A 26,121-nucleotide genomic window follows, 5' to 3' on the forward strand; every position below is an offset into this window, starting at 1 on the left:
CAACTGTCGAGATAATTACGAACTTGTTGATCCCAAAAACCTGAACTTTCCGGTGTAATCCGTTTAACGCTTGGATGCGGCAGCACTCAATTGAGTCATGCTGAGCGCTGGTTGGCAGATAGAATTTCTGTGCTGTGGCGACGTTAATTCCGATCCTGTCAAACTGCAAATCCCGCAGAGTCAGTACGGTTTCGAACGCTAGGGTGGATATACCGCCGTCTACAACCTTCACTCTCTCGGTACTCGTGTTTGAGAAAAACCATAAACTTCGATAGTCATCTTGACGTCGGTATATTCTGGGCTAACTGTCAGTTATCAAAAGCTTTCAATTGCATGAAACAAATGCGCGCTTCCGTTAGGCACACCAGTTTCTGCTGTGAAGTAGGTACATCTCGAACTGTGCATCCGGTACTATCCTCCTCCTCCGGGGAGCTCTACAAAAATATAGGTCAACCGTAACAAATGATAGGGGGGAAGCCGTTGCCCGGCTGAACGCTTCGCCAGCCAAAGTGCAGTGCGAGCGAAATCATCGTTGTGATTCGCTCCAGAGAATCCTCTTTTTCATCCGGAAAGTGCTACCGGTCGGTCGGTGGTCGGTGGTTAGGAGTTCTACATTATACAGGTTTGATGTCGGAATCACCATGCAGTTAGCTCGGGTTGCATTTGCGGCATGCAGGCCGACACGTGTTTTCACTAGCAAGCAGATCCGGCAGATAAACTGCCACCGGCTTTCAAACAACATCCAAACGGCGGAAGGCAACGACTCACTTATTTCAAGCTTTGACTAATTAGTGAAACTTTTAACTCTTATTTTTCCCCGCAGCAATGGCACTGTGTGACATGTTCACTTTACTTTTTCCGGCACCCGGCCTACTGTACATGTACACATTCGGCAACCATTACAAACCGCTATCACCGATAGCTGCCTGCTACGTTTGGAACGCTTTGAACGAGGTAAGTACGCAAAATCCTGCCACAAGGATTAAATGTTCACAGTTCATTACCTAAGTAGGCGTGAACATTCACCATAACGAGAGGAACTCAACGTCGAAATGATAAGCTGCTTAATGTTTTGTAGCAAATGTATTATTGATGGTAATATAGTCCTCACCGATGCACGGAACCAGTGTGATGCTTTCCCGGTAGGGCAGGCTTGTTGGAGCCAATTTTCCGCTGTGACTGTGATAAAATCAATTTTTCAATACCATCGTAATACTTTAGGGAGCAAATATAAATTTAATGAAAAAATAACAGGGTCGCTGAGGGCAACGGTTGATACCTACTCGTTTGTTTTTCGATCTCTCTCTTCCTGATCTGTCTAGTGATTTTTTATCGCGTTTCACACAAAGGTTGTTTGTTTGGGTTATGCAAATGCACTGTGCAGACGACTCCCGTGGTTTTACGTAAAATTAATTATTTTGAAACCCCCTATTGTTTTCATTTGTTAGTGTTCTTAGAGAAAATTGAATAAAAACATTATCGTATCGTTAAAATAATCCGCTTTATGTACGCACCACTTTCTAGTTGAGATGAAAAACAATGAATAACACATGAATAATTAACATTTCAACTGGTGACACTGATTTTAATGTGGTTGAAAACTTAAATCGCGTATCGTACAAATTAGGACTGCCAACTTTGGCATGGGTGGATCATCTACAGGTAATGCGAGAGCCGTTGTTTGTTTTCTGCGAAACTAAATTGAGAAATTTTGAACATTAACTCTTCATTCATTTTGGCCTCTATTACAAGGCTATCCTAAGCCTAAAGCTTGAGCCTTTTAATATCTGGACGCAAGAAAGGGTCTATCCGGAAACCATGGAAGTGAAATAACAATGTTGAGTACTCACTTTTTTTGTCCGCAGCTGCAAGCACCTCACCAGATCTGCTCCAAATCAGATCAGCAGTATCAGCTTTCTTGAGAATTTATCGGCAAAATCGAAATTGAACCTGCTAGGAACATCACCTCGACCAATGCACTGTGGTCCAGAAAGCCAAATTAGGTGGAATAAATTGTTTACTCAGTAGTCGTTGATTTTAGACTATTTAAGTGTTAACAACAAAATGTTGATTTAGGATGCCGCTTTTTTTGGCATGAGCTATTTTAGGGTGACCCTTAAATGAACCAAAATCCAGAAATTATCTTCAAAACGAAACAAGATAGAGCGATATTTACTTCAGCAATTTTATAGCTTGAAGTATTTTGAGTACTATTGCAGAAGACAAAATCCCTCTGTTTCAAACCGTTTCCATATTAGGGCGATTTTCCTGAGTCAAGCTAGGGTGACCCTGCTATTTTGCGATTTTTCTCCATAACTTTTTCATTTTGCATTTCTCGCAAAACACTTCTTTAGATGACTTTTGAGGCTCAATAAGACGCAACTTTTGGTGAAAAAATAAATTGGCTATCTACTTTACTTCTACACTTATATTAAATTTTGTGATAAAAATAGGCCGTTTTCAAATGTTAGTATCTTAGAAAGATGCAAGCAGAATTAAAATCAGTTGATTGCGTTTGAAAGATCGTGATTTTTTGTGCATAATATCAAAAAATTGGAGAGTGGATTTTTGTTTATCTCAAATAAATCAACTTTGAATATGTGGGGTTTTAACAGATTTAAGTATATGAAAGTAAACGAGTTGCGCCATAACTCCGGAACGCCTTGACTGTTATTCAGCAAACTTGGCGTACGTGTTTCTTGATACAAGTGAATCAGCAAAGGGGGTTGACAAAAAGGGGGTGTTCGCTAAAAAGGGGAGGGGGGAGGTCCAAATATGTAAAAGTGGCTGCGATTAACTTGCATTAAGGGGCGAACCAGCCACAGGCTGAAAACTTCTCCAATATAGAATAATAATAATAATAATATCTTGCATTTGGACCGTTAGAAGTTGTACAAGTGACTTGGAGATAAGATTAAGAGCGTGTGAAAAGATGGGAGGGTCACAACTTCGGGAGTAGAACAATATAAGAAAGGCTTTGTTTCTCTTTAATTATTTTCGAGAGACGTACAAGTTGCTGTAGACAAAAGGGCCGCTGGCCGAGGAGAGCTAAAGAATCGTTGCAATTCAATGCAATTCGCCGTAGTTCGAAAGACTAGAAATAATTTCAGATCATCAATTTTACGCTGGATAATGAAGCGCACGTTATTGAAGAATAAAGAGAACAGCATTTTGAGTATTATTATACTCTTGTACTAGTATATATGACCAATTTTGGGCATAAAAACCATCTTAAGAGTGAAATAAAACCTCCATTGTGACTTGGGAGGTTACTGTCCTGCGGAACACCAAACAAGGTAACGAAACTATCTGACTTAATGTGACCTAATTCAACAGAGGTCAACGAGATAAGATTTCAGCCACTCAGTAACGTGTGTTGAGGTTCCGAGATGTTTAATTTAAATGGAGAGTAATGCAGTGCGATGTGCACCGCAGTAAATTTGTCTTAGTTTATCTACCAGGGTAAAAGCCATGCTAATCCATGGAGCTATATGACTTGAACTCACGTAGTAGTACGTTTCCAACTAATAACTGAAATAATCTTGATCCAGCGGAGAGGGCAGTAATTCTTCGATAATTAACTATGTTCAGCGTGTTTTTTCGCCTTTATTGAACACAGGAAACATAACCGATTTTTATAAGTAATATATGAGTGGCTCAGTTTAATAAGGTTTCCCCACATACGCTCAAGTCTTTTTTACACAGAAAATACGTGGCGGGTTAAAGGAAACCACGTTAATTCTAAAAATGTCATAAAAATCCGCGTTAATTGAAAAATTCACGGAAAAGGTTTTTTAAAATCAAAAAGTCGTCGAAAAAACCGCACGAATTTAAAAATCGCTGAAAACCGCGTTCATTCGAAAAATAATGTAAAAAACGGCGTTAAATCAAAAATCGTCAAAAAAAACCGCGTTAATTAAAAAATCGTAGAAAAAAGACTTGATGTTTACCAGCATAAGGCCGGGGCGGCTCTTACAGTATCAAGGATTCTTCTCCACTGTACTCGGTCCTGGGTGTCGACACTCGCAAATCGGCTACTGTTGCCAATATTATAGGGGAGTGTCGTCGTGGTTGGGCCACGTTTTGGAATTCGCCCATAACTTTCGTTTCAAAAGGAATTTTGGAAATCTAAATACATCGTGGCAAAGGTCTAAGAATAAGGTATATTTCCGGAAAGTTTTGAATTGATTGCTTGAAAAATAAAAAAGTTATAGGCATTTACGTGAAGACAAAAAATGTTGTCATAGTCGGGCCATGTTGTACAGCTTGGGCCACCGCAGAAAATCTAAGACATACGTATTGAAATTCTATACAGAGGCATGAAAAGAATGAATTCCGTGAACAACGGCTCATATATGCACAAATACCCTATTTTTAATTGCATTTTTGCGAAATTTTGGCGATCTTGTAAAATCAGTATTGCTACAATTGCCTTTTCCGAATTGTACAACTACAATGAAATAACAACAAAAATCTAAGTATTTATCGTATTAATTTTGCTTCATTTCATCACATTTTACGTGACTGACATTCTCTAGCGATTATTGCGCTTCTGCGCTTAAAATTATGGTGGCCTAACCATGACTACTCAAGTGACCCGACCTGTACAAATAGCGCTTTTCTAGTATTTCACCTTAGCCTTCCCAAAACCTTACTGGAGGGGATTTTTCTATAGTCTACGTGTGCAGCACAACACACTTCATACATTTTCAAAATTTATCTCGATAATTGCATTTCATGAATCATTTCCTGAAGAAAAGTTCATTGCGCGTGGCAAACTTTTTTTTGGAAGATTTAGTCACTGAATTCCGTACGGGTGTTTTGAATACACGATTGAAACTCACAATATTGTGAAAAGTTAGCTATCACAGTAAGAAATTTTGCAATGATTGTATCATAGATATCATGAGTTACTAAAACTGTAAAATCGTGATGGCCCGACCATAACAGTGGCCCGACGATAACGACAATACCCTACACACGAATAATACAAACGTGCCAAACCCCGCAACCCTGGTTACCGCTTGATTTGGAAAATAACAAATCAAAGCAATCGGGGGTGAAAATTTTCGTTACTTTTTCAAACACTTTCATTGACATAGGTTTGTTGTAAATTTGCTCGGCTTAAGATTGTTTTAAAATAAATTGCAACAGCGGGGTAACATGCAACAACGCTATATCGATCCAATTTACTATACTTTTTGATCTGTTACTTCAATTTTTGATCTATATCAGTCACTGAATCTTGTTGTTAACAGTTCAAAGAAGCCTTAAATATTGTTATGTTGATTTTCTGCTGTTGGTGATTTTTAAAAATCCCACAAGATGGTGTCAAATTCATTGTCAATCTTTCGTCAGTAAAACGTTTGTGTCGCCCACTGGCACTTCAAATAAAAGAAGCCTAACATACATTTTTTTATAGTAAAATAAACAATAAGGAAACAAAATAATTGATTTACGATGACTAGTTTTGTTTATCTTACTTGTTACCACGTTATTCGTAAAACAAGTACTTAAACGGGGTAACTTGCAACAGCTGGTAGATATAAAAAGCTGTGTTCCGTTACCTTCAAGAGACACGTTATTATTTAATTTTTCATTAAACAATACTAAAGCACACCTGAAGAGTGTAAGATACTTTCGGTAAGTCGGAAATATGCCAGTTTTTCTCTGGATATACTGAAAATGGCTTTAGAAGAGACCAAAACGAATATAATCTTACTGAGAGAATCGACCAGCAATATGACAGTGTCTAATTACGATCACTCGTAACGTCATGAACATTCATATATTACTTCACTTCATGACCCGATTTTGCAGTGGATATACGACGTGTAATGCGTTGTTACACAACTCTCGCTTCCCTAAGTGTGTTACGTAATATGTGAATAGTCCTTAAAGAAGACAGCTCTATCGGATTCAGACAAGGAATATCAACTGCATGAATAATATAAAACGTTATTTCTGTAATTTCCGTTACGGAGCTCATAAATTTTTTTCACCAACGTGACATAGGACATTTATGCATATATTCATAGCAAAAGCATTAAAAATCGCAAGTCGGATTATTATTTGCATATACAAGTCAAAAGAAACTCATGCGAATCTTTAAATTCGTTCAATTTCCAAAAAATTTTGCTTGTTGCAAGTTACCCCTAATAACTTTGTATTAATTAAATGTCCTCAAATGTACTACAGATAAGTTTTCACTTGCACTCATAGTTGAGAACTGTTGCAAGTTACCCCGTTTGACGGTACTAAAAATACAAAATCGTGGTTTTGTGAAAAAGAAACCTTGAAGTCGCTGGCCTGAAGAACTGTCCTGTGTCTACATTTTTGGCCCTTCTCTCCCAGGTAGGGGAAGACTTCGTCCTGCTGCTAACTGTGCCTTCATTTTTAGCGCTTCTCTCCCAGGTAAGGGAATACTTCATCCTGCCTCTAACTGTGCCTACAGCTACAATCTGATCGAGCCATCTAGTACATTGAACACCCCTTTTTCGGGTGCCGATGGGTTTCTCGAAGAGAACAAATTTCAGTCACTGTCGTCCGGCATTCTTGCGACGTGCCCAGCCCACCGTAATCTCCCAACTTTCGCCAAGTGTACAATGAGAATCTCTCCAAGCAGTGCCTGCAGCTCGTGGTTTATACGCCTGCGCCATCTCCGCTTTGCGTTTGTACTCCGCCAAAAATCTTAAGTCCGTAGCCGACTACCGGTCTGATTAGCGTCTAACGGGTGAAAATATAGGCTCGACTTTCAGCTTGAGTGCGTCACTGAATCTCCTTCTTCACATTATTATAGGCGGTGACAAGAGATCCCAAGTATGTATAATCATCAACCACTTCCATCTAATCGCCGTCAATAGTCACTGTCCGCTGGAGGCAAATGTTGCTTTCTCTGGAGCCTCTTTGTACCATATTATTTGGTTTTTGACGCATTGATTTTGTAATTTAATCCTCCTAGTCTCCGTTTTTAATCTGGTGTAGATTACCTCCACCGTTGCAAACTGCGAAGGCTAGGAGTTAGTTACTTTTGCCGAAGAGCGTTCCTCTCATTTGGATGTACGCTCGACGGATCGCACCTTCGGTAGCAATAACATACAGGACTGTCTATCCCCTTGCCATCCCCTCTGCGCAACTTAAAATTCAGTTGAAACCGATCAACCAACAGCTGTCGGTAGCTTTCAAGAAATGACTTTTCAATCCGTCCTCAGCGCCACACATCGGAGGATCGTGGGAGCGATTAGTTCATTCAATTGAAACTTATTTCCCTGGGCTATAAAGTGCAACAATTTCTTACGAGGAGTAACAGTAACTAGTAACGCCATTGGGGATGCGAAGCTAGAAGGAGTACTTTTTAATTTTCAACTTTTCTTTTGGGAAAAGTTTGAAGAAATGCACTAAAGCACCAATTAAATACAGAGAGTCTCCGTTGAACGTTGTATTGATTCGATTTCAATTCCGCCGTCGATCGCCGATCGATGGAATTAAAACCAGATTAGTTGAAGTATGTGGCAAACTACGCCAAAACTGGTATACAACAGTTGAAGGAAGTGCTTCGAAAAAAAACCCTTTATCACCAACTCTAGAAATTTAATCTAAATTCCGCTGCTCTCCAGGCGATGAAAGGAGCATTTCAGTTCATTCCATCCAGCGCAGCGGCGTGGTCAGCGAAATTCTGATTCCCCCACAGGGTAACAGATTGATTTTGAGGTACGAACGAATTAACTTTTCGATTAGCCGAATGCGCTAAACATGCTAGCGGAATCGCAAGGGGGCGGATTTTCGCTACCCACGCAGCGCTGTTTTCGATAGGAAATTCTGTTCCGCTTTTATTTTCGTCCGTTCTCTTACGAGCCGGCTCTTTGCTGCCAGCTTTCAGAATCAGGCGCAAATTTCCCACAGCGAAAGTGTGCCTCATCAAACGGGTATTAATTAATGCTGTAACTCTTCCCTGACTTTCCGATACCCTGGCAGCCTCACTTCGTCCTTCTGATACAATGGAGGCTTCGCGCTTCGCCCGTTCCTCGTAGGTCGATAATTGAATTGCGATGTTCGATGCCGCTGCTGTGTGGGTGATTGTATGCTACATGTGATGCAATGATAATTTATGCACATATTTGAGCAGCCTGTCTGTTCCATCCATGGATATGGATATGGAGTGGGCGGTGGTGGTGGTGGTAGCGTCCTCTTCCGCTCCGTCAAGCTGTGCGACGCGGCTTTCGATCTATTGTTTATTCCGCCACAGCCACAGCTCCTGTTGTGACAGTTGATAGGCGCGTGTGCTGATTTTTGGATTTTTATTATTGCTTTTCTTTTGCCGAGTGTCAAGCTTACTTGCTGATGAAATCCGCCGTAAAAGTTGCAAGCGAAAAAGGAGCGATGATGTGAACCCAGCCCTCGCGGTCGGTACAGTAACTGGACTATCGCGAGTGCGGTACAGAACTTTTTCATATTCAAGTGAGCTATTATGCAAAGCAGATTGGGAGAATAGTTTTCATAATAACCACCCGTCAAGTGCAACTGCAGGAAACCGAAGCTTATGCGGTGCTGATTGATTTGCCTGTGGGTGGAACGTGAGAAGTTGAAGGTTGATCAGTTTTGTTCTTTTTTGCCTGTGTACATTGTTTCAAATTCTCATTCATGATGTTTTCTACTAATAACGGGACGGTATTATCACTGTCTAAAAAAAGTTCTGGTTAGAAGAACGTAAAAAACAGTCTAGCATCTAACAATGACATTGAAGACATCGAAGTCGAGAATACGGTCTGTGAATAATTTATTTCAGAGGGAGAAAGTCCCTCTAATTAAATTTGTAACGGCATTAGCTACGGTTGGCTGACTAAAAAGGGTTTTGGTAAAAGATTTTTATTTTCTAGAAGTTTTACTAGCAATTAGGGATTGAATGTTTGAACGCTAATGATCTTTTTGCCAGAACAAAAATATCAGCATCCCTGTCTATTACACTTCAAAAAATGATTCAAAAGAAAGGTAGAGTTTCAGCTTTAAATCGGGGGTAATAAGTGGTATTGTACCACTCGTTGAATTAGATCTTTCTAGCATGCTGGCTGACAATTTGTCCCTTCTCGAATTCACATCTTGCGAGAGTGTAAACTTAATTGGAAATATGATTACGCTTTGCTTTTGTGCTACTGCCACTTTCTCGTCACCTTTATAATTGTCGATGTGTCGAAGGGAAAATGCAATTACGGTGAACGTGAATGCTGTTGCTGATGTAAGGTTGACCACTTTTTGCCCTCAACTTTGTTGTGGTACGGAACGGTCGGTCGGTGCTTGATGGTGACTTTACCAGGAGTGCGATAGACAACGTCTACTCAGAATGCAAACTATGTTGTTATTTACGTTGACAAGGTCTACAATTTTCTTTTAGATGATGCTTCAAGTCTTTTTGGCATAATTTGAATCTCTGTTTCTGTCTTTTTATTGTCACAACTCGGTAAAAATTGTCTGCCAGACGTCGAACTAACTGAAGCGAAATTCTCCCCGATAATTATCACCAAAATCTAAGCTGATGGAGCAAATTCGAGAAGTCACGCAATTAGACATCAAACGACAGCATGTTTCGTGCTTTTACTGTAGTTTGATTGAGTGAACCAAATTTTATGATCAAAGGTTTGATAAATCTCTCGCACGTTTCTCGTTTGAAAATGTCTTCCAAATTCTATCCTTCTTTAGTTTGCCCTTCACAGTCGATTAGTGCTGCTGCTTCAGTTGACCTTAGCTCCGGGGTATTGGCTGAATTCCTCTCCTTGGACACCACGGTGACGACTTTGCGTTTGACGTTGTCAGACAATCTGTTTCACGTCTTACCTCACTGATGGTCTGGTTGGCCGAAAAAGAGGTCAATTCATTGAGGTAATTGCATTGATATGTATTTAAGTTTTCTACATTTCCCACTTGCCATACAACGTGGTTCAACTGTTTGGTCGAATATGAATAGTGATAGCTTGCCAAAACGGACTAAAATATTGGTCAACCTCATGCAATTCCAAAAAAGGCAGCAACTTTTTCTGAAAGCACTTTGTTTAATAACTTTTCTGGTTCAAGGTTGCAAAAGTTATACAGTTAGTCCGCACCTGCAGGGTGCTTGCCAAACGAGAATTATTTCTCGGAACTTTGACCTATTTATTATTTTACAGTCTTTCGGAGACTCTAACTCTGCCGACCGAACGAGGTCTATTTTTTTGTAGAATTGGTCCTAAAACGACCTAACTGCTTCATCATCCATAGCGACGAAATCGTATATTAGCAGCAAAATCTCATAGAATTTCGTTAAGCGTTTCTCAACTTACAAATTTTGCTAAAAACTTGCATCCTAATACTTCCTCAATCTCAAAATCTTTGCCTTTAAATTTGGTCTACACTGAGAAAACTTTCCATACAATTTCTGTGGGTCTCACACAGAAATATTGAATATTGCTATTGAAAGTACCATGAAAAAGTTAATTAGATTTACTATGATTCTTGAATAAGCAACATGTTCTCAGACAATTTTATAACCTTTCATGGTAATGTCTAGAAATTTTTACTACGAATCTATTATTTTTGTTATACATTGAAATAACGCCGAAAGTAACGTATAATAAATTTGATTAAGCAACGCTAGGGCTAAACAGAAATCTTTTTAGCCAATATTTACTGGTGCGTTCTTTCATTTTAAGGACAAGGTCGTCAGAGTCAATATGGCACCGAATATCACCCTTCCCTTCCCTTCTTCAGTGTATCAACATGCTCCCATAGACTCGGGAAACCACCACAAAAAAATAAAATTAGTCCAACTAACCTGCTAGCCGTAATCAGATCTTGCAACTCGAAGCACTAAACATTGCATTCTATAGTGTCTATTACTTTTTGGGGCATAACTTACACTAAATACTGGGATTTCTGCGCAATTTAAATTCATCACTATATTTTCACTTTTTCGCCGTCGATATTTCTTTAATTTTTTTGGCCGTTCCATTCATCACATCACTCGCGAAACTCAACTTGAAACACAGAAAACTCTAATTTACCACCCGAACAGTTATTTAGTAAGATATTATAATGATTTTGCCCGAACTGTTCACTTGAATTGATATGAAAAACTTTACTTCGTTTCGATTGCAATTCTGAATCCGCGACCGTCGTTGTTGATACGTTACCAAGGAGACGGAAGTGATGCCATATTTACGCTGAGCGTGAAATTGGCCAATAATTTTCACGAATTAACGGTCGTAAAGTGTCGAAAAAATGCTTATAAAATTCTCTGATAATAAAATTCACCGTAAACAACATTTTATTTGATAGAATTACTGTCGGATCTAGTTCAACAGCAAAAATAGATACGCGATTCTACGTTTCATAATTGTTCATAACAGATTATTACCTACTACTTGCAACTTAGCATAAACAAAACGGTGGTGAAAACAAGTACTGAAATCAGTAGAAAAGCAGATGGCCTCTGACGACCTTCACCTTAACGTTCTAATATAGTATACCCTACCATGAAATTTCTTTCTGTGTAGCTTATTCTTGCGAGAAAACCCTGAGAGAGAGTTGCGAAGACGGTCCTCTTTTGACGTAGGACTACGTCTTACGGCAAGTTTTGAGATAGGGTGTCATTCCAAAAAATCGAAAAATGCGAGTGTCACGAAAAATGAAAGGTTTTGAGCGCTAATAGCTCAGCGGTTTTCCGATCGATTTTCAATATTCTTACACCAATCGATCGGAAAATCTTCTAAAAATTAACCTAAACGAAGAAAAGTATGGATTCTTGATGTTGAACTAGTGAAAAATTGAAAATAATGAACCTTTGTTTTACCAGAATTCTCGCTTCGTGATTTATTGGAAGATTCTTTACGATGATCTAAACCTATACCAATTTGCTATCTGTGCTTGAGAAGTAAGCCAAGACAAGTGACAAAATTCCCTCATTTCAGTAAGATTTCTTAACACCGCGGTTCAACCCGGACCATTTTGATGTCCTTGCTTGGGAAGTACGCCAGAAAGAGTGACAAAGCCCCCTCGTGCCAACAGATTTATTACGAACGCGGTTAAACCTAGTCCAATCTGATGTCTGTGTTAGGGAAGTGTGATAGAAAAAATGACACAGGTTCGTCATCCCAATAGATCGCAAATTCTTTACTGCGAGACTATTAAACCTCGGCGAATTTGATATCTGTGTTGGAAAAATGTGCTACAGCTGTAGTGTTCGGTTATAATACGACTCTGTATGAATACGCATGCTTGCCGTTTCATTATAAATGTAGTGAAAAGATGCGCTGTTGATAAAATAGGATTGAATTGGTAAAATCCCTTCAACGTGGGGAACCATGGGTAATAAAAACAGGAAGCAGGAAAGTAATAGTTTGTGTTCTTGATTTTGCTAAATTGTTTTCAAATGCACAATCTTTTGAGAATTGACAGTATGCAATGTTACTACTTTGATAAATGTTACATACAACGCATGTAGCATGTATATATGTTGCATATAGCATGTATACATGAAAAATCGAATGATTACAAGCATGGATACATGCTACTATCACTACAAAGAGACTTACGTAGTCCTGCGTCACCTATATATGCGGTCGTGTCTTGTACACAACCCCTCTGATTTTTCTCATGCTTTGGCTGTTCTTGGTTTCATTTTCGGGTTGACAAATCAAACTTGTGCGTGAAACGAACTGACTAGATTTGAAGAAGATAGTGTTCCGTATGTTGATATCCGCTTGGTTCATAACATTGTGTAGCACTTACAAGGCCATCACATTGGCAGAATCCACCCGAAATCCGTACACAGAACTGTGTACCAACCATAGTTGGTTGAATCAATCTGATAAGCTATCCATGATTTTCGATTGCCTGTTTCGATCGATGGTATCATATGCAGCTTTGAAGCAAGGTTTAAGCGAGGCTTGCGCCAATAAGGAATGTTGTTCACAGTGGAGAGTTTTGAGCGCATCCCAACTATGACCAGGTTGTGGGCCAAGACGCTTCGGTAGGATCTGGCGTTAATGATTTCTGAGAAGTGCCGCCTGCCAATAAAAACGTAGTTGATCTGTGTTTCTTTTTGATTTGATGACGTCTAAATGTACTTGTGAGAAGTTTATGCTGGAAGATGGTTTTATGTTGGTGTCTCGATCTCCACTAAGGTTGCTCGTATCCCGGTTAGACTGTATGTGCCGGACTGTAGAGTCTATTTTATGCCTACAGATGTGCATCGTACCGACGCTAAACATAATCCAGTTTAAAGAGAAATAAGTCGTAAAATTCGTAAAACTGAACTGGAAAATATTTGTTTCCGATTATAGAGGCGTCCCAACCATCAAAACAAGCGTAAATTACTGCCCATTGTTGTCTCTATTGACATAAAACGTAATTCGCATGATTTATCATTGTGTCGGACTAAAAAATGTTTTGATCCGGTCGGCCTAACGAGACCCCATAAAATCATATAAAGGTTATAAACCTTTCGTCATCGAACAAATTGACAATTTTAGTCAGCATTGGGGTTAGTCTTCTGATACATCACCGAAGGTTGTTTTGCCAGACGACAAAACCGTCATCGACTGTGTGTTAATTGAAAACATTTGTCACTGCTAAAACTTTGCATTCTGCTTTCGCTCGATAAATGTGACAAAAAGAAACATAATTCCATTATAGTCGTCTTAGGTTTTCCATTTTTCCCCATTTTTTTTAAGGAAATTGAATCAACATTGTCCGTTCTTATTGCTTTACCCGTTACCCCTGTTTTACTACTCTTTTATCCAAATGATTCTCTCAGGATCGGTTTGCCTGTCCCTACTCTGTAGCTGTACAAACAAATGAGGAACGTTATTTATCTTTTCTTACTGAGTGTAACTAAGTAAGGAATGAGCTGACATAGATAGCAGTGGGAAATTATAAATTGAAATTAATGTTTGCAAGCACTGATGAGCTGTCCGTAGAACAGCATGTCACAACATTGTTTTTGCCAAAACAATTAAACGATACGAAAGTAAACATTCCTATCAGGGAATGCTTTTCCCATAACAAAAGTGCTTCGCTAGTTTTGCAACTGCGAGTTAGATGTTATCCGAAAACAACAACAATATTGCCGGGGTTCATCCCAGGATTTTCACGGCTTTTGGTTGTTTTTCCACATCAGTCACGGTCAATCCTTCAAAGCTTACCTTCAGTATACGAAAGGGATTGCCAAAGTCAATCTCGTTTCATTTTATCCACTGACCTACTCCGTTACAAACATCATTAATGTTAATGGCCATAAAGTTAATAGCATTATGTGTTACCAACAATAAAATGGAATAATAAATTATTTCATTTACGGAGCTTTCCGCGCGCCGGCGACGATACAAATTGCGGAAAAAATAACACTGGCATTAGCCGCTTCTTGGGCGGCACTCTTCGACGCCTTTACGGAGGATTATTTTTTGTTTGCTTTTATGGAGGCCGCACACCGAGCGCGAAAGTTGCGCCTCCTCATTCGGTGGGGGTAGTAAATCGTTTGCCAGCGTTAAAAAAATAAAATAAACGAAATAATGGGTATCCCTTATTGAAACAACATAGTGTAAAGCAGTCGGTTACAGAGGCTGATAAAGGAATAGAAAAAGAACATCCGCGGCGGATGGGACAAAGCTAGCCACCCCAGCAGCAGCCAGGTCCCCACTAACGAGTGCACGTAAATATGTACCAAGCAGATTATTGCCTTAAATCGAGCCGGAAGTTTGCACTGGCTGGTAGCAGCACAGCAGCGGTTTGTCCTCATGCAAGTACGTGATGGTACGAATGGTTGACGCGGACAGCAGAACAGACCACGGCACGCTTGGCAATCTCTGCCTGAAAGGAACTGTACGGGAGATTTTTTTCTTTTTCACGCAACTGCTGTATGCTGTTCATCATTCATCACGACAGACAGCATCCCACAGGAATGGCCATTTGGTAGAGAACTTTTTCTTCTGCATCGGATGAATCGCCGACTAACGATGCTTCCGTATAGTTAGAAATCTCTTTATACCAGTTTAAGTGCACGGCGAAACGTTTTAGCTCCCCAGAGGAATGACTTTTTTTTTTGAAAACTTTGAACTCGTTAATTCACTTATTCTTTAAATACTCCGAATAAGTGAAATTTTTAAATTCAACCGACAAGTTTGGCTATGTATTGTGGCTCCTTTCGGTTGGTAACATACGCGGTACGCTTTTGTTTTGCCAAATTTATGTGCAAACTTTTGTTAATTGTCGTATTAAATTTGGTTGTCGCTCAGTGGAAGAGTATTGTCTTTCGCATTCTTCTCTGGTGTTCGTATATCTCCTCCTTGGATATTGTGGCATGACTATTTTACCTGATTAATTTCGGTGTTAAAATAAGACTTTCCAAATGTCTGGTTATCGAATGTTGCATAATTGAAATGTAATTTGCTCAGATTATTTTGAATGCATTCGAACTGCATTAAGTTGAACCGAACCGAATTTCGATTTCAGTGAGTCGTATCGAAATCAATTAAAATCAGCAAGAGGGATTGAATTCTGCACAATTGGTGCTTTGAATCGGAGTAGAAACGTGATCGAAATGAGATGCGAATCCGTCTTTTGGCGGTATACTCTAAATGGGTTCTTTAGAAGAACATCTAGTTATTTATCAGCTAGCTTGAAAAGTGCTAACATTAACAGAATTAGTAGTTCGTGACTGTAATAGGTTTGCGTTTTTCTTCATCTGACCTTTACAGGTCTCAAAGAAACTTGGGAGTGGGAAAATGCCCACTTGAGGTCGACACTGAAGTGCGTATAAAATCCCCACTATTTTTTGACTCTTTGACACTATTACAAATCATTATCTGGCCTATAGGCCTATAGCATACTACATACATACAATTGCAATATCAATATAGCAGAAATTTAGCTCAACATTAACACATTCTTAACTTAACATCCTACACTATTAGCCTTTTTACTAACGTACTCATTATTAGTCTATTCTTAAAAGTATCACTTGCTAAATCGTCAAAATCGTGCTAAAAAGTCAAATAGTTCAAACACGTTGTTAAAGACGTCAAACATCGCCCCTAGTTTTGATCATAATCAATGCGGTGGAATGCAAGGCGCAGAAAATCACAGAATCTTAGGTTTCTGGAGGGCACATTTAAATCTATTAGGGATAGTATGTTTGAAGTATTCATTTCTTCTGTTAGTAGCTTTCCCACGAAAATGGCTCGGAAAATATTTTGCCCCTTTGCCAGTGTGTCGATTTCCAGCAGTCGGCATTAGCTAGCAAATGGTTGAGGTTTAGACACGGTAGAAACCTAAGGGCGAAACGAAGGAACCTGGCCTGTACTGCTTCGATGTGATTTCTCCAAATTCCTCTCTAGTATTTCCCCAGATACTGTTTAGTTAGACAATATGGGGCTTTTCTTACGTGTGAAAGAAATCACAAAACATTTCGACACACTCTAATAGTCAATAGAGCGCCAGTGAGAGAAAATATTCAAGAATCGTTGCAGTTCAATGCCGTCAGACATAGTTCCAATGACTAGAAATAATTTCAGATCATCAACCTAGATGAGATCAAGTAAGCGGGATAGTGAAGCACACGTTATTGCAGCAGAATATAGAAAACAGCAGCGGTCCCAGGTTACTCCTCTGCGGAACTCCAGACAAGGTATGTAATGAAACTGTCTGACTTAATGTGGCCTAATCAAGCGATCAACGAGATAAGATTTCAGCTACTAAGTAAAGTGTATTGACGCTCCGAGACGTTCAATTTTAGCTAATAATAGTTCGTACGTCATTGCCGCATATTACCAGAATTTCCAGATATTAAACAGTAGGTTAGAGAATGCATCGCCTTGTTGCAATCCGTCTTACGTCACGAATGCATCTGATATTTCACCAGCTATTCTGACGCTTGATTTCGATTTGCCTACGTTGTACGACACTGTATTATTAGATTGATCGGAAAGCCGTGTTCGGGCATTATCTGCCATAATTCATATGTTTTGACTGAATCGTACGCTGCCTTAAAATCCACAAGCAGATGGTGAGTGTGCAAGTTGTATTCTCGAAATATGTCAAGGATTTGACGCATTTTTTCGATCGTGGCATGGATTGCTTTGTGCAGTTGTTCACTCTCCACTTTCACAAGTTCGATCGGAATTCCGTTCTTCCCGGCAGACTTTTCATTTTCTTTTATTACCTTTTTAACTTCAACTAGCGTGGGTGACTTCACAGCTTGACCATCTTTTTCAATTCATATTCGGTGTCTGACGCTTTCTCCATTTCATGCACCATTTAGAAGCAGTGCTCTTTCCACCTGGCAGCCACCATAGCCTCGTCAGTCAGGGATACTATTACTATCTTCACTCATTGGTTGTTGAATTTTCTCACCAAGCTTCTGGGTATATTTTGTGGCCACGCCCTGAGCCGATAGTCGCTGGATGTTCAGCCGCATAGTTCTCTGTCTTCTGGAACTTGTTACGCTCGACAGCGCGAATCTTACATACCACTATGATCAGAGTCGATATTGGGCCCTCTGAAGGACCTGACATCTATGACGTTAGGAAAGTGTCAGCTATCAATCAAAACATGGTCGATCTGGGAGCACGTTTCACCATTCGGGTGTTTCCAGGTGTGCTTTCGGATATTTCGGCGAGCAAAGTAGGTGCTACAGATTGCCATACCTCTGGATGCAGCGAAGTTTATCAACCTCAATCCGTTATCATTGGTCGTCGAGTGAAGGCTCTCTTCTAATCTAATCTAATCTCACACTAACGCAGCCAATTCTTGAAGGCATCCTGGAAAATGACGATTACTTGAATCAATCATTTTTCTTGTCAACGACCAGGCCAACTGCGCAGCATGTACCGCATAGAGAATTACAAGGAATCAAGTGGAACCAGAAAAAATACCTAATTCCATTAAACTGCTTGAAATCAAGGGGAAGGAAGAAAGCGTGAACCTCCCGTACCAAACGCTTCCCATATACATGCAAAGCAAAGCCATGGGTTTATACCGTCTTTAGACATTACCCTTCTTTATCGACAGACTTCGCAGCCGGTTGTTAGAGTACAGGAAAATTACGGGGCCAGTGCAACGATTCTATTGACTCTAACTAGCAAGCACCGCCTGGCCAAGATTCGAACATACGACGACTAGCTTGTTAGACCAGCATCGTACCTCGAAGCTAACTGGACCTATACAGCTAACTCCCATATACATAGATAATGATTAATTTACAGTCGTTGGGAGTATCTTTGCTAATAAAGGTTAAGTGATACTCCGGACCCTCAGGGATAAACTAATGGCATTTAGACCAGAAGCCAGGCTGCAATTGGCCAAGGATATAGCGCCTTATTTCGCTCTCTGAAAATAGATTAGTTTAAAATATTAGTTTAAATCATGTAATACTTGAAAATAAAGTCGTATCTCGTGTGGTTTAATGGTTGCCCAAAACTACATTTGTAATGTTAGGAACTGAAAACCGCACGACCCCGCACCCCCTAGCTTGGCTACTCAATTATACAAATTGAAGTATAGCCAGGTATGGCCACGTGGAGGCGCTAAGTAGGGGCTTGGGATGGCTAGAGCTATGTTGGGCGATTTTTTCTAGTTGCCTTCCCCATTTCATATCCTTGGTCGTCGAATGAAGGCTCTCTTTTCCAGAAACTCTTCCCTTCCGACCTGTGCATTCGTATCCCCGATGATGATTTTGACGTAATGTGTGTGTGTGTGTGTGTGTGTGTGTGTGTGTGTGTGTGTGTGTGTGTGTGTGTGTGTGTGTGTGTGTGTGTGTGTGTGTGTGTGTGTGTGTGTGTGTGTGTGTGTGTGTGTGTGTGTGTGTGTGTGTGTGTGTGTGTGTGTGTGTGTGTGTGTGTGTGTGTGTGTGTGTGTGTGTGTGTGTGTGTGTGTGTGTGTGTGTGTGTGTGTGTGTGTGTGTGTGTGTGTGTGTGTGTGTGTGTGTGTGTGTGTGTGTGTGTGTGTGTGTGTGTGTGTGTGTGTGTGTGTGTGTGTGTGTGTGTGTGTGTGTGTGTGTGTGTGTGTGTGTGTGTGTGTGTGTGTGTGTGTGTGTGTGTGTGTGTGTGTGTGTGTCGGTGTGAGTCGGTGTGTGTCGGTGTGTGTCGGTGTGTGTCGGTGTGTCGGTGTGTGTGTCGGTGTGTGTGTCGGTGTGTGTGTCGGTGTGTGTGTCGGTGTGTGTGTCGGTGTGTGTGTCGGTGTGTGTGTCGGTGTGTGTGTCGGTGTGTGTGTCGGTGTGTGTGTCGGTGTGTGTGTCGGTGTGTGTGTCGGTGTGTGTGTCGGTGTGTGTGTCGGTGTGTGTGTCGGTGTGTGTGTCGGTGTGTGTGTCGGTGTGTGTGTCGGTGTGTGTGTCGGTGTGTGTGTCGGTGTGTGTGTCGGTGTGTGTGTCGGTGTGTGTGTCGGTGTGTCGGTGTGTGTGTGTGTGTGTGTGTATCGGTGTGTATGTGTGTGTGTGTGTGCGTTTGCAAAAATTGTAAAAATTTCGTGCTCAAATTTTCGCTAAATCGTAGAATCACTAAATCGATTTCAACCACTTTAGTATCTAAAGAAATCATAAATAAAACGTTTTGGGAGAGTTTTTTAGAAAAAATCTAGCATTTCAAAAGTTGCGCTTAAAAATGTGTTTTTGGTCAATTAGTCCAACGTTTCTCAGAGATAGTCAAACCGATTTATACGCTACTAGTCTTGTTTGAAAAGTAATATACTCAAGTCGCTTTTTACGTGAAGGATACGTCTCGTGTAAATTAAAACCGCGTAAATTCCGAAGGTCGCATAAAAAACGCATAAATTTCAAAATTCGCATAAAAATAGTCGCGTAAAAAACAAACCTCGTAAAAAACTCCTCACTGTATAGTCTTCTATGCCAAGCCGAATAAAATGTTGTTATTAATTTATTCTTTTCTTTGCTCCACGACGTGCATTTCTTAACGGTTGTAGTCTCTGAAATTCAGAGTCTGAAGTAAAAAGCATTTACCAACGGAAACCTGTAGATCACTTAAAATTAGCAAAAATACGTTGAAGCCACCCATGGATCAATCAAAAAACTTTTTTTTTGCGAATTTTGGATTACTAACTACACGATACGAGAAAGTTGATGCCTAGTTAGAGCTTCTAGTTTGAATAAAATATCATTTGTCTGCTGCACCACGACTAATATATTTAAGTCGTGTGCTGCACAATCAATTAAAATTTAGTAAACATTTACCTACAGCTCCTCTGTTTGCCTTTTCATTTATTTTGTATGATAACTTATTTGCCAGTTAGTTACCAAAGCTTATTACGGACTGTTATCACAGAAACCAGCGCACACAAATTTTTGCAACAACTTTTGCTCATGATAAACTTTAACGATGTCATCCTTTGCGATGCAAAGGGAAGTGAACAACGCAAGTGATAAATAAATTCTCATGTAGTTAGAGCTCGCGCCAGTCGTCTTTATTTATTCCCTCGACAATTTATTCTTGATTATCTCTTTCGTAGAAAAAATCTGCAGTCACTGTTGGAAACATCTTTGAAGTTGAAAATGAAAGATTTTTAAATCAAACTGAACACTCTCACTCTAACATTGATTTAGTTAACTTAAGTTGAAGTCACATTATATAGTCATTTAAATATGACGGTAGTCGAACTCCTAAAATGAGAAAGATGCAAAAGTTTTTTATTCCCAATGACAGTCTATATCACATGACGATGACTCGAGTTTTATTAAGTTTCCAATTCTTGTCTGTGACTGACAGCGTTGCTGTTACGCTCTATATCACTCGACGTAGATAGTAAAATCTTAATTAAATTATGCATAGCAGAGCTCCCGACAGTTTTTGATGGGTCTTATTTCTTCTTTTTTAATTTAGTGTGTTCAAAGACCGTACAGGATAAAAATGTCCTTCATTTAGAACTTTAAATTAACGATATCCATAATTAGCAATTCATCTTCTTGTTAATTCGCTCTAACTGCGTCGTCGGTACAAAACCATACCCTGCACTTAATTACGAATTCAATTTCGCCATTCTAGTATTTTCAAATTGAATCCCTCGTATTATTCGCCAAATCTGACGCAGAGGAAAAAAGATGCCCGTACAAGTGCCGACCAGCCCGGCAATAAAGCGTCTCGTAAATCCCGTCCCCAAACAGACAGAGGCGCAGGTCGTTGATTAAATTATACCATAAATTTCACCCAAACGGAGTCAAATTTATGGCGGAGATAAATTCCCCATCAGTATGTCGCCCAATTACCACTACCCTTGGTCATGCCGTGCGGCGTCGGCTATGTATCACAAGCGACCGAACCAAACCCGGACAGGACGTGACGGCTGGCTGCTTCGCTTCGAAGGCAACTCTTGCATCGGATATTCAAAGCACATAGGCCTTCCTAATCAGAGAGAATGACCACACTCTGCGATACGTGAAATGTGAAAGCCGGCCGCTTCCAAACGATCCACGTACGTTGACCGTCGGAAGCTGCGATGAGTGAGGTCAATCGCGGACCTCGGGGCCAGCATGGCCAAATCCGGCCGTTGTTGTTGCCTTGTATCGCATTTCGCATTTGCCCCAACACCATACTGGCGTCGGCACAAGGCCTGAACCGCAAATAATAATTATTATTAATATGCTGTCGATGCAATGGCCAAATGCAATTCGTCCTTACAGTAATTCGCATGGATTTTGCACTCAAGGGCAGCATTTTGCAGCGGAAAATGAACATTATTAATGCGATCGAGTGGCTTCATTGTCGATGAACCGCTGTAAATGGATGCAGCAATTTGCCGTTCTAACATAAATCAATGCCACCGCCGGTAGCCTTCCACTATCCGAAAAATATCCCCGCCGCTGGATAATCTATGAAGGTAGTGTTTTTACTGGATGTCACACACAATTGACGACGATGAATAACAGAGCTTTCGTTTAATGATGGTAAATAAAATCGGTGTTCGCCGAATGAAGGCTGAACACTGGATTTAATTAGCAGGAATTCAATTTCAAAATATACGATCTAGCTTGTCTTTCAAGTGATAATCATTGACAATCATGTTCATCTAAATTACAGTGAAGCGAAGCAAAGCACTCGGATAATGCTAGAAACAGAGCGGCCTTGTCGGATGTAGTTAAAATTGAAGCTAATTAATGGCCGCGGCATTATTCACATACCAAGGGTCCCTGAATTTTATGCAATTTGATACGTCGGCATAGTTCATGGGCTTATGGATGTACAAACACAGTATTTAAAAAAAGCCGGGGGTTTTTTGCCTCTAAAAAACTGTCGAACAAACAATCAGAAGGACAATTCCGATTTTGTTTGACAGTTTTGTCTGACCACTCTATCAATTTCCCGGTTAAAAATCCTTCCTGCATTGACACATCTAGCGGACTGGGAGCCAAAGGGCCCACCGGGCCTTTGAGATTAGGGGCCCCGTGCAACTTGACTCGACTCAGGCACGTCGAGTGTCGAGTATCGGGAGAACGGACAGCATAGCGGCTCGATGCTCGCAACAAAACAAACTCAGTCGTTATTAGGACCGAGTTATCAGCTTTTAGCGTGTGCGTCATATTAGCGGTTCACGGTACTTTAGTTTGGACGCATTTTTCTTCAACCCAATCTTCGCTACTTTGAGTTTTAGTTTTTGCAGCCACCACCACAGATGTTGTTCTATCAACAATATCCATTTCATTGGCAAAGCAGACGAACTAACTAGATTTGCTGACGATTGTGCCTGTGTGTTGCTCCTTTCATAACATCCTGTAACGACATGTTGTACAGCCCACCTGAGGGACCATCACGTTAATAAAGTCCACTGCGAGGTTAGAATGGCCATGATTTTACGGTCGATGGTAACATACGCAACTTTGAAATCAATGAAATAATTGTGCGTAGAATTCTGTATTCATGAACTTCTTGGAGGATCTGCCGCAGCGTGAATATTTGATTCTTTATTGACCGTGCTTCAGCGAACCCGGAAGAGAACTTTCCAAATTCTGATAAGTGCCACTGCGCATTTTTGCCAGCAATGCAACGTTTTCCTCATCTATCACCCATTCATATTTCAAATAAGCGTATCAAATCAAATTAAGTATCAAAGTACCAAATAAGCGGATTTTATAAATGATAGGATGTCAACAGTTCAATATAGATAAGTAGCTTACTGCGTCTTCACATCAGAACAAAACAGTTCATAGTGCAGGCGATTCCCGTGCCGAGTTATAGCTATCCCTGGGATTAAACTCTTGGATTCTCCTATAAGAATTCTGCTTCTATAAGTAAGGTATTCTGTGCGAATCCTCTGCAGAATTTCTTCTCACGATTCCAATGTGAGGAATGCCCGATACTCTGCGCGAATCTTTTTGGTTCGTCCTGATAGAGCTGCGGAAAAAAGAACCCACCGTCTAAAAATGTCAGTACGAAGAGCACGTGCTCGTCAGTCCAGAGGAGAGGTTCGCCAGCAACAACACACGGAGTTTCTACAAAGCGGTCAGGTGCAAGAATTTTGCCATGCCTGTGATGTGCAATGATAGTGCTGGCAACCTGCTTACTGACAAAACGACGGTAGCAGCCAGGTGGAAGAGTATTTCCAGACGCTGTTGAATAGAGAAGTAAACAGGAAGATCAGCAGGTACAGGATAAGAATTTTGAGCGACGGCCAAACTGTGGAGCCATTAACACAGGAGGAGGTCAAAAAAGCAATCAGTGAGCTGAAAAACGGTAAGGTTGCTGTAAAGGATGGTATCCTGGCTGTACTTCTAAAAACGAGGAGCGAGCAGCTGTACGAAACAATTCGCCACCTCATTGTCAGGAATAGAATATGGGACGAAAATAAATATCGGAGGAGTGGTTGATTGGCCTCATTTCCCATAATTTTAAAAACGGACATCGACTTGAGAGTACAAACTATCGAGACATTACGTTGCTCAATTTTGCCTATAAGGTGCTCTCCCTATCGTGTGTGGCTGAGTCCGTTAGCTGAGTTCTTCGTCGGCGAGTTTCAAGCTGGTTTTCATGAGGGTCGCTTCACGATGGATCAGGTATTTACCCTGCGTCTAGTAACTGACGAGTTCCGGGAATACAACTTGCAGATTCATCATATTTTTATGGATTTCAAGGCGGCATACGATTCAGTAAAACGAAATGAGCTGTGACAGTTAACGCTAGGACATGGTTTTCCCACAGAACTAGTTACGTTGATTCGTGTGACGCTGGATGAGTAAAAATTATAAGTCAGAATAGCAGATGAGACCTCACGTGCTTCTTGATTTTGTGGATGACGTCGATATTACCGAAATCAAAAGTACAGCAGCGAAAGAAGCCTTTAGGTCATTTATTGAGAAATTGGGACTTACCATTAACACCGCCAAAACGAAGTACATGGCGTGGAAATCCAAATGGTGTTGGTGTCGAAGAGGAACTGAATATATTTTGATATGCTCGTGATATGTGACAACGATGTAAGTCGCAAAATAAAACGACTAATTGCAGCTGCGAATTGGCCTTTACGGAGGCATTACATTTTGTAGCTGAAGTCCTGTAGCTTGCAAATTCGCATAAACTGATGCTCTAGAGAACACTAATCCTCTCGGTGGCGCTTTACGGACATGAATCATGGACGCTAAAAGAAGCTGATCGACGAATGCTTGGGGTTTTAGCGTAAAGTTTAGCAAAATCCAAAATGGCGTGTAGCGCAGATGCATAAACCACGAGCTGTATTAAGAATGTAAATATGCTATTATAATGAAGATAGTACAGTGTGACAGTCTGCGCTGGGATTGTCACGTGTCTAGAATGCCCGACGAAAGAGTAACCAAAATTATTTTAATCATAGAATCAAGAAGAGACCGTAGACTTCAGAGAAGACATCGCCACTGAAGTAAACTAAGTATGGAGCTTAACCCGACAGTTCGATATTTATAAGTAGTCAAATAACTGCGGATGAAATACTAATTCTACTTTTAAATACTCAGAATTGAAGCTAGTAATATTTTCTGAGCTTGGACCCCAACAGCTCAACTTAAATGGTTTCATGAATCGCGGGGCCCCAGCAATTGAACATTCGTGAGTCGTAGAAAAAATTCAATTGAAAGAGAAATTTTGGTTTCAAGTTCGAGTCCCCAACAGTCCCATTTGAAGCTGAATTTTCAATCATCAAATCGGTTGATTCGAACATTCGTGAGTCATAGAATCGAACATTCGTGAGTCATAGAAAAAGTTTAATTGAAAGAGAAACTTTGGTTTAAAGTTCGGGGCCCCAATAGTCCCATTTGATCATGGGGCCCCAGCGATCGAACATTCGTGAGTCATAGAAAAAGTTTAATTGAAAGAGAAACTTTGGTTTAAAGTTCTGGGCCCCAATAGTCCCATTTGAAGCTGAATTTTCAATCATCAAATCGGTTGATTTCATAAATCATGGGGCCCCAGCGATCGAACATTCGTGAGTCATAGAAAAAGTTTAATTGAAAGAGAAACTTTGGTTTAAAGTTCGGGGCCCCAACAGTTGCATTTGAAGCTGAATTTTCAATCATCAAATCGGTTGATTTCATAAATCATGGGGCCCCAGCGATCGAACATTCGTGAGTCATAGAAAAAGTTTAATTGAAAGAGAAACTTTGGTTTAAAGTTCTGGGCCCCAATAGTCCCATTTGAAGCTGAATTTTCAATCATCAAATCGGTTGATTTCATAAATCATGGGGCCCCAGCGATCGAACATTCGTGAGTCATAGAAAAAGTTTAATTGAAAGAGAAACTTTGGTTTAAAGTTCGGGGCCCCAACAGTTGCATTTGAAGCTGAATTTTCAATCATCAAATCGGTTGATTTCATAAATCATGGGGCCCCAGCGATCGAACATTCGTGAGTCATAGAAAAAGTTTAATTGAAAGAGAAACTTTGGTTTAAAGTTCTGGGCCCCAATAGTCCCATTTGAAGCTGAATTTTCAATCATCAAATCGGTTGATTTCATAAATCATGGGGCCCCAGCGATCGAACATTCGTGAGTCATAGAAAAAGTTTAATTGAAAGAGAAACTTTGGTTTAAAGTTCGGGGCCCCAACAGTCCCATTTGGAGCTGAATTTTCAATCATCAAATCGGGTGATTTCATAAATCATGGGGCCCCAGCGATCGAACATTCGTGAGTCATA

The 26,121-nt window shown here is 40.4% G+C and overlaps 1 protein-coding gene across 1 annotated transcript in view; it reads left to right on the plus strand.

Annotated features, from left to right (window-relative positions):
• LOC128734526 (sex peptide receptor) overlaps positions 1-26,121 on the plus strand; it is a 97,814-nt gene that overhangs the window by 25,540 nt on the left and 46,153 nt on the right. Inside the window, exon 2 of the mRNA XM_053828768.1 lies at positions 824-954. Coding sequence (XP_053684743.1) covers positions 824-954 — 131 coding nt within the window. The remainder of the gene's footprint in view (positions 1-823; positions 955-26,121) is intronic.

The sequence above is a fragment of the Sabethes cyaneus genome, chromosome 2 (genome assembly GCF_943734655.1).
Source record: "Sabethes cyaneus chromosome 2, idSabCyanKW18_F2, whole genome shotgun sequence".
Lineage (NCBI taxonomy): Eukaryota > Metazoa > Arthropoda > Insecta > Diptera > Culicidae > Sabethes > Sabethes cyaneus.